The sequence below is a fragment of the Natrix helvetica genome, assembly GCF_964273705.1.
Source record: "Natrix helvetica genome assembly, chromosome: 13".
NCBI lineage: Eukaryota > Metazoa > Chordata > Lepidosauria > Squamata > Natricidae > Natrix > Natrix helvetica.
Genome location: NC_138557.1, coordinates 18,031,364 through 18,041,085, shown reverse-complemented (window position 1 = coordinate 18,041,085; position 9,722 = coordinate 18,031,364). Strand labels below are relative to the sequence as shown.

The window sequence follows — 9,722 nt, the reverse complement described above, 5'->3', positions numbered from 1 at the left end:
AAAATACTTAAAAGCTCTTAGAAATCAGGGAATGGACCCAAGACCTCGGGGGTCCTGATCCAGCCAGGGGGTTAGGCTGTGTTCTGTTATGCTTCTTTCAGTGGCCTCTTCAGTGAAAGATACACAAATGCGAACAGATGCTGGGATCCAAACGGGATTACCAAGGTAGGTAACATCCATGTGGGCTGGGAATTATGGAACCCAATGGTTAGAATGGCAGGAGTCAAGCAACTGCTGGGCAGAATCTCCAGTGTGCACCACTAAGGAGGGTTTCTCAGCCTTGGCAACCATAAGGCCTTCCAATCCCAGAATTCCCCAGCCACACATCCACCACCTGTCTCACCCTTGTGCCAAGGCCAAGAAACGCTGGCTATCACTTTGTACCTGGACTAAACAGCCCAAGGTGCCCAGGACCACCGGATATTCTGAGGTAGCCCAACTGTTGTTGACCGCAACAGCCTCGTAGTCAAGTCGGGACCCCAAACCTCCACAGCTGGATTCTCATACCTGCTAGCCAGGCGAAAACGGATTTGGGGACCTTGTATTTGTGGATGGCGTTGCCAGGGGGTCCTGGAACCCGGTTCCGTTTTTGTTAGCCTGGCATCGCTTTTGCCCGGCGTGTGAGGCAGCCGAGGCTTGCGGAAGCCGGCAGGCGAGGCTCCACATCGGAAAGGAAGGGGAAGAGGGCAGAGTCGGCTCTCACAGGGAAGCGGCGGGGCGGAAGGAGCCAGAGAGCCTCTCTATTTCCCCTCCTCGCAGATGCGGCCGCGCGGCTGACCGAGCGCTCCCCGACGGCCCTTTCGGAGGACGCACCGACCGCCTGGTTGCCGGCGCGGGCGGGCGGGCGGGGGGAGAGAGGCGGGGGGGGGCGCTCCGGCTCTGCTCCCCCCGTCGGGAAAAGGGTGGAGCCGCCCGAGTCGGGCCCCCGCCGCCCCCTCCCCGTCGGGCTTATATGCCGGTCGGGCGAGAAGGTGGCAGCTCTGCCGAGCGGCTGCGGGTGCGAGCGGCGGGTCTGGCGCGGGTCTGGGCTGCCCCATGGCGTCGGGGCACAGAAGGCTGCCCGGGCCGGGCGTCGTCCTGCTGCTGCTGCTGCTGCTGCCCGACCCGGCCGGCGCCTGGTACAAGCACGTGGCCAGCCCGCGCTACCACACGGTGGGCCGGGCGTCGGGGCTTCTGATGGGCGTCCGCCGCTCTCCCTACTTGTGGCGCCGGGAGGAAGCCGGGCCGGAGCCCCGCGGCAGCTCCCCGTCGGACGCGCCCTCGCGGTGGCTGCGGCTGCAGCCCTGGCCGGAGCCGCCCCGCCCCGACGGCCGCTGGGGCCGCGAGCCGCTGGAGAGACTGCCCGGCCGGGCGGGGGAAGCGGCCGCCCTCCGGCCGCCTTGCTTTCCGCCCGATGACGCCTGGACCGGGCTGGCTCTCCAGCGGGCCCTGCGGAAGCAGACGCCGCCCGACGGACAGCGGGAGCCGCCGCCCGACAGGTAACGGCCAGGCGGGGCGGGCGGGCGGGCGGCGGGGCGACCCAACCCGGGAAAGGCTCTCGGGCCCCGCGGCCGGGGGAGGCTTTTCCGTGGGGAGCGGCCCAGAAGCGGTGCCGGGGATCCCGGGCCTGGAGCCGTCGAAGCGTCCTGGGGCGGCGGGGAAAGGAGGCGCTCCGGCGGCGCTGCTCCCCCCCTCGGGCCACCCGCCGTCCAGTTCCGCTCCTGCGGCTGGAAGGGACGGAAAGGCGGGCGAGCAGAGCGGGCTCCCGGCGACTTCCCCGCGGGTGGCTCGCCAAGCGATGCGGGCGAGAGTTTGGAAGCCGGGCGGCCCAAGAGCCGCGAGAGGCTGGGCCGGGGGGGGGGGGGTGGGGGGGCGGCGCTGGCCTTGGCCGGACTGGAGGGCAGCGGGGGAGGAGGGGGGGGCGCTCCCACCTCCGCGCTTTCCCAGCCGCGCCTGCCGCCCCTTTGCCTGACCCGAAGTGGGGGGAGGGGATTTCCAGGCTCGGCGGGCCTGGAAATGGACCAGCGCAAACCGGGCTTCGCTTCCGAAAAGCTCCGCCAAGACGGCGACTGGTTATGTCGCCTCCCTTTCCTCCCCGCATCGAGGGGAAAGCAAATGTCTCCCCCCTTTGGGGCAAGGAGCCCCCTGACCTCTCTTGTGCAAAGGGGCGCTTGGGCGAAGGTGGGCTCCCGAGGGAGACTTAAGGAGCCGTTGGGGCAGCTGGGCGCCCTCCCTTCCAGAGGGAGAATGGCAGGCTGGGGATTCTGGGAGCTGGAGTCCCCCCAAGGGACAGCCTAACTGTTGCACAGTTTGCTTGGATAGAACGTATTCCGTGGTTAAGGTACCAGGCTAGAAAGCCCAGAGCAGGAGTTCTGGTCCCACCTGAGACTGAAAGCTACCTGGTGCCTTTGAGCCGATGGCTCTTTCTCAGCCCTTAATGTCCAGCTTGGATCAGTTCCTATTGCAACAGATGGAATCAAAACAAAAGCAGGCTCTGCACTTATAGTAAAACACTAGGAAGGAAATCAGTTCCACTAAGACGTCTGTTATGTTTGGTTAAGCAGATGTAGGATGTCGAACCACCATTCAGAAATGAGCCCCATTTTAGTCTGATGCATTGTGTGAATGTGATGACTCTCCTCTTTCATGTGTGTGAAGTGGCTGCTCCTATAACATTGTTAAAAAGAGACAGTTTTCAATGACACCTCATGGATTGGTGATGGACGTGTCACAAGGCTGCCATTTTTGCAAGCATTTCTTGTAATGCTGAGTGAGTTCCGCTCCAGAAAAGGGAATAGTTTTAAAAGTTTTTATCAATGCAGGAGCATCTGCAGGCGAAGTTTTAAAAAGCTCTAAGTGGCTGACAGCTTGATAAAAAAGCTTTCTTAGATGGGTGTGATGTTGGGGAGGAAAGGGTTTGAGCGCCTGCTCTCAGCCTCCTTCCTGACTTTTTTGCCCCCCTTCCCCCCCCCAGGAAGAGCTCAAGAGAATTCCTTTGGGGAGATGCAAACAGCTGAGAAGACACAATTCACCAGCTTCTCTTTTCATCCCTTTCAGTATTTTTGCACCTGAGATGTGATTTCACATGAAGCCACGTGTCCCGTGGGAGGAACGGCCTGAGAAATGCCACCGGAGGGCCACCAAAACTGATTTGGGAAGCAGAGTGTGAGCAAAGCCTCTGGTGCTGCGTCTTCTACCCCACTCCCGGAAGCCATCTCCCCACCCCCACCCTGCTTGCCTTGAACCTCCCTGGACTTGCTGGAGTCTTTGGGCCCTTGGAATTGAGGCTCCTGTTTGATTCTCTTCTGCTTTTCAACTCTTGGGGTGTAGGCAAGAAACTCCTGCTTCTAACCAACCTCATGCTGACATCTTAGGGTGGAGAAGAAAGAAGGAAATATATGAAGTTCATTATTGCTTTTCAGATGTCGCTAACGGCTTTTTGCTATATGATGTGTACTCTGTTTTTTTCCCCTCTGGGATACTGTACTAATTAAAACTCAAATGTAATCAACCTGCTTTGAAGTCATAATAAAAGATTAGATAAACATTGGAGGAAAAGGAGGAGGAGGAGGAGGAGGGGGCTCAGCAAGGGCTGCTGGTTATCACCAAACAGCGGGGGGGGGGGGGCAAAATAGGAGGGCGAAGGAATGGAAGGAAAATATAAATCGGGGTTTGCTTTGAGAAATATAAGACAGGCTATGGGTCTGGTGTGAATCTAGGCCATTGATTAATTGTTTTCTAAACTTCCACGGTGCTTGATTTTTTTCAAGGAATCCACTCAAAGTTAACACAACGGTTAAAAATAGTTGCAGTTACCACAGGTTTCTGCAGAAGCCTTTAAGATACCAGTCTGTGAAAGGGATTTTGAAGTCTTAGTGGAGAACCAATTAAATATGAGCCAGCCGTGTGCAGCAGCAGCCAAAAAAGCCAATGAAATCCTAAATTGCATTAACAGAGGTATACAATCAAGATCAAGTGAGGTACTAATACCATTAGTACTATACAGCCTTATAAATACCACTCTATAAATTATAATACTGCTTATAATACCACTTTATAAAGCCCTAGTAAGACCACACCTAGAGTACTGCATCCAGTTTTGGTCTATGAAACTATAAAAAAGATGTTGAGACTCTAGAACGAGTGCAGAGAAGAGCAGGATGATGAGGGGACTGGAGATTGAAACATACAAAGAATGCTTGCATCATGCTGGGTTCACACACCACTACTCTGATTATTTTCAAACAATTTTAGCGATGTTTCCCAATCTTGGCAACTTGAGGATAGGTGGACTTTAACTCCCAGAATTCCCCAGGCAGCTTCCTGTCCATGTGTCTTAAAGTTGGTAAGGTTGAGAAGCGCTGGATTGTAGCCTCCCCAGAAGCCCCCTTTCCCTCAAACCCAGCAAGAGCCAAACGTGCACAGTTGGAACTCTGCAGCAAGGAATCCACTTCTGTGGGGTATAACAGGTCATCAATCTGGACAAATTCAAGGGCCTCAAAAGCTGCTCTAGACTGAACAGGCTTCAGAAACGGCAAGTGCAGTTCAATGGGTATTTTGTATTCTGCTTTTCATTAAAATCTCAGAATGGTTTACAATCAAAGTTGAAATAATCTCAAGTGCAGCTCAGTTTAAGCAATCATAACATGATTCATGTTATGTGCAGAAGCAAACTTCTATCTCAGTGGGAACTGAATTGTCAGTATCTGAACAGGAAAGAGATCTTAAAGTCAGTGTCAGGGCAGCCTCCAATCAGTAACCAAGAAAGAAACCTCTCAACTCCGTTTTTCAGAATTAAGAGTACTTTTACTGGTTATGAGTAGATAGCAGCTAGCAAAGCAAGATCTGAGGCAAAAGCGCACGCAATCATAGATCTCAATATGTCACCCAACTCCCTCCCCCTGGTAACCCCATCCCCCAGTCCAATCCACACACCCCACAGGTGTCATGTGGGCTGCATCTTCAAAACCCATCATCAGGATGGTATGCCGGACGGTTGGCCTTGGCGGCAATTCCACTATCTGCAGCATGCGCAGTAGATGGTGAGAAAACCACTCCCTTCTTCATTCACTCCTGTGCTGAAAACTTCCCTTCCCAAATACCATGTCATCCCCCCCCCTCCCCGTTTCAATGGCAGCTGAAAGCAAGCAGCAAAGCAGAGGCTGACATCCATGCTGGACATTTTAATGAAATGTCCCTGTGTCCAGTGCATAGAGACGGCGGCTGGAATTCCCACACTTGGAATTATTAGGAAGTGGCTTGAAAACAGTACAATACTATACTAACCCACCAGAAGGAAAAGAATTGGCTCCAGTTCTGGTTGCTTCAGACGTCATAAAAGATATTCTGAAACTGGAAAAAAGGGGCATTCACAATGATTTGTGACCCCTTATATCTGAAGATGATAAGGGGGTCTAGAGACTAACCATATGATGAATGGTTAATGTCTTCTGGTACAGGAGGTGCAACCACACAGATGAGTCAACTTATTTTCCAAAGCACCTGAGGATAAGTCAAGAAACAATGATGGAAGCTTGTCAGAGGGAGATCTGTTGTGGAAATAAGGAGTAATTATAACAGAATAACAGCATTGGAAGGGACCTTGGAGGTCAGCTAGTTCAACCCCCTGCTCAAGCATGAGACTCTATAGAACCATTCCAGATAAATGACAATGGAACAGCTTGCCTCTCAGAGTTCCTGGGGCTCCCTCACTGGAGGTTTAAAGAAAAGGTTGCACAACCAATGGCCCAGGATGGTATAAGGACTCCTGCCTTGAGCAAGCAAGTGACTAGAAGGCCTCCAAGGTCTCTTCCAACCCTATAGTTCTATGACTCCACAACAGCTGCTCCTCGAGCAGGATCCCAACAGTTGGGATTCTTCAGCTCAGAACCAAGGAAGACAAGGAAGAGATGCTCAAGAGATGCACAAAGATCAGGATGGGTGTAATGTTTGTGGGATGTTGTGTAAATCTGCAATGTACAGAACTTTGTAGAGCCAATTTAGCTTCATTGTCTTTGGTATGGACAATGTAGGACGGGTCCCCAACCCCCGGTCCATGGACCAGCACCAGGCCACAGCATGTTAGAAACCAGGCTGCGCAAAGAAATGAAGTCCCATCCATGGGATGCAGGCAGCACACAAAACCATGGAAACCTCCAGTCCATGGAAAACCTCTCCACGGAACCGGTCCTTGGTGGCCCAAAGATTGGGGGCAGCTGATGTAGGAGATGACCAGGCTGGGCCTGAGGGAGGGGTCAAATGCATCATCAGTCTCGAGTCCCTTTGCACCCACAAGAGATCTAAGTCCAGTCCAGCCTGAATTCCACTGATTCTTATCTCTTGCCAATTTGCTTTGACTGTTAGTAGTTCAGATTCTTCTAAAGCGCTTAAACTTGCAATAAACCTAAATATTCATTTGAACTGCCTGGATTTCCTGATTTCCCTGGGGCTTGTCAGATGTTGCTGGGTTTGGGAGTGAGGGAAGGGAAGCCATTTCTGGGCAGCCCAGAGTAAAATCAGAGGAATTGTGGTTCTGGTGGGCAACTTGGATGGGTTCCTGGAAGAAAAAGCTCCCAATGGGGTGGCATCCATCTACAGCTCCGTGGGGAGCTTTGCCATAGAGTTAGCCCTACAAGATGGCATTGCATAATGGAACAGCCCCAGCAGAGGCCCCACCCAGGGAGATGCGCAAAAACATTTGCAGGCAAGGTCCACAAATACCCAGGCCCTTGCTGAGCATTTTGCCAGCACCTTCAGTGGCGCCTGCAGCAGCTGCCATAAACAGGGGTCATATGTGAGCTTCCAGTATCATCAGATGCCCCCAGACCACATATAGCAATAACACATTTACATGCCGCATCACAGTGCTTTACAGCCCTCTCTAAGAGGTTTACAGAGTCAGCATATCGGCTCCTCCCAACAATCTTGGTCCTCATTTCACCGATCTTGGAAGAATGGAAGGCTGAGTCAACCTTCAGCCAGTGAGAATCGAACTGCTGGCAGCTGGCAGTCCCCAGAAGTAGCCTGAAGGGCTGCATTCTAACCGATGCGCCATCACGCAGTGATCAGCTGGCCCTCCCAACATGATGTTACACCATCTCCCCCAAACCCCTCTCTCACCTGGGCAGTGGGGGTGTTGAAATATAGGTTTGAGGTGGTCTACCCCATCAATACCTTCTAATGCAAGAACCAAAAGTCCAGTACCTTAAAACCTACTTTACAACCACCTGGCAAGAATAAAAATATAAATATTTTGATCTCAAAGAAGGTACAAGAATCATCTTGGTTGTCCTTCCATTGGGAGCTAATTGTTTGTTTGTTTGTTTGTTTTAGTGTATGTCTTGGTCTGTTGAAAGCCAAGAACCTACAATGTTATTGCTGTTTGGCTGCCTAAGATTGCACGTTCCTTCAGCGGACAGACTAGGTGCAAGAATCAGCATGCCACCGTTCCATTGGGAGCTGTTCATTGTATACATCACACAACTGTGAGAAACAGACAAAGTGGCCGATGCTCCGTGCAAGTGGCTGACCCAGGGCAGACTTTTTGAAACCCCCAGCTGGCTGCTCCTCCCACAGCCATTCTATGCCAGTTCCTGAGCATGTGCCAAAAAGCACTTGGGCTGCTCACACCATCACCTCAGGGTTTAAGTCAGACTGCCACCCACCTTGCCACCAATTGCAAACAGTTCACAATTGCACGCTTTTGAATCAGAGCTTGGATGCGCTTATCCTTCTACTACTGTCCTCAGATCCAGCACAACTAATTAGAGCTACACATCACTGATCCCCATGAAGTTCTCAATGTAAGCAGAGGCTCCTCTAAATTAGTAATCAGAACATTACCCAAAGTTGTCTTGCAGCTCCTTTCCCAGATGTCCCACTGTGAAAAAGAGAGTGAGAAGTGACAGCAGCAAATGAAAGAGCAAGCTATAAAGTGGAGAATCTCTTACACGCTGCATTATATACCTTTCACACACTTCTCCCAACGGACTCTTTTCTCCCTGCTTGCTTACCTCACACCCTACACGTGTTCCAGAGAAAGGAATTCATTTTGTTGTGCGAAATCGTTACACTTTACAAGAGACTATTTTGGGGGCTGGGATTCTTGATCATGGAAGTTTAGGTCCCGATTCCTGGTGCTTGATCCATCAGTCATCCTTCTTCTGGATCTTCTACCCCTTGGCACATGTTTGTTTTAGGCCCTCCTAGGATGCTGCTGCATTTCCATGTCTCTTTGTGTGAGCTTAGATCAAGGATTCACTCTACAGTTCATGAAGCCCATCATCTCTCCGGACAACCATAAAAGATGGTGTGCTGGGCCAGCAGCTGGAGGTGCCCTTCTCTCCTAACAGGTTCTCTCTGATTCCTTTGGTTTCCAACAGTCAGGCTTGGATTACTCCCGAGAAGACTATTATTGTCAGGGAGAAAAACACCCTCCCTCTCCTCAGGAAGTTCGTTCTGCGGCCGCAGGTGGAGAAAGGCTTGCACAAAGCAAGTGAAAACAAGATACTAGACCAAGAAAATGTAAGGGTTTTCTTCCATAATTCAGAGCCAAGTCAGAACAAGCACCAGATTTGATTGATAGACTGATTCATATCAGTAATCATCATGTCACTAATAATTTCCCCTTCTCAGATTAAACATGGCAGGTAATTGGATGCACACTTTGATGAGTTTGGGAGATCACAAAGCCTTGGGATCTCAGATTCTGACATTCCTGTCTGGCTGGGCCTTTCTCCAGTTTAGAAAGTCGTGTTTCCTTCTAATATTATCTCATGTTGAAGTAGCCTGTTTAATTATAAAAATTACCTTCATTTACAACAAACAACATTTACTAAGGAAATGTATTGCTTGGGCTTCTGTCCGAATCTCTCCCAAGAAATAAGCACCATGGATCCCACCTGAAGTGCTAGATCTGGTCAGGTTATTTAAGACAGTTGTTTTTATTAAATAACTTTCTTATTAAACTTTTTATGTATTATACTGTGTTGTTTATAATTGTTTTAAGGTTTTGTATTGTTTATGATTTTGTACTGTTTATATTTTAATTGTGGGCTGCCCAGAGTCCCATGTGATGGGAACCTATATAAATTGAATGAATGAATGAAGTGAAAATTTGTTGTTCTTGGAGTTTATAATTAAAAAGTGTTAGATATTAACATATATCGCGGCAAGTCTCCTCTCTGGTCCGCCGGTACGGCGGGAAACAGGTATTGATCTGATTGGTCCAGAGGCGTACCCGATCCCTATAAAAGGGGAACCCTCAGACCACAGAGCAAGCTGGATCACTACTACTACTAATAAAGAGCTGTTAAGTCACTACGTGTCCGGAGTCTGTTCTCTCGTTGCCCGAATCTAACATTGGCGACGAAGGTGGGATCGAGAGACAGATAGGACGAAGAGGCTACCTCCAGAATCCAAGGATTCGATCCAGCCTAGGGATTCGGCGGAAATTCCGGCAGCCATCTCAGCGCGGCAAATTCAAACGCAGACAAAATGGCGATGCACACTCCTCCAGCTCCATTCGACCCAATCGCTGATCATTGGGAATCCTACATGCTCAGGTTCGAGTGTTTTCTCGAAGCAAATGAGTACACAGGAATACCGGACTCTCGAAAGAAAAATATATTCCTGAGCTACTGCGGCCGAGAAGTTTTCGAGACGGCCAGGGATCTCTCAGAACCAACCCCCATTCAGGCGGTAACATGGACGGCGCTGCAACAAACGCTGCAAACTCATTACGC

The 9,722-nt window shown here is 50.9% G+C and overlaps 1 protein-coding gene across 1 annotated transcript; it reads left to right on the top strand.

Moving 5' to 3' along the window:
• Nucleotides 1–1,022: 1,022 nt before the first annotated feature.
• Nucleotides 1,023–3,470, top strand: NPW (neuropeptide W). The gene is made up of 2 exons (XM_081965432.1): nucleotides 1,023–1,478; nucleotides 3,037–3,470. Exons 1-2 carry the CDS (start codon nucleotides 1,036–1,038, stop codon nucleotides 3,056–3,058), a joined length of 465 nt encoding a protein of 154 aa, XP_081821558.1. The 5' UTR covers nucleotides 1,023–1,035; the 3' UTR covers nucleotides 3,059–3,470.
• The last annotated feature ends 6,252 nt before the right edge of the window (nucleotides 3,471–9,722 follow it).

Excerpts from the sequence above, each read along its gene's own strand:
- NPW (XM_081965432.1), top strand. The coding sequence starts at position 1,036 with ATGGCGTCGGGGCACAGAAGGCTGCCCGGGCCGGGCGTCGTCCTGCTG. Across the intron at positions 1,479-3,036 it reads CGGGAGCCGCCGCCCGACAG|TATTTTTGCACCTGAGATGT; the intron begins GTAACGGCCAGG and ends CATCCCTTTCAG.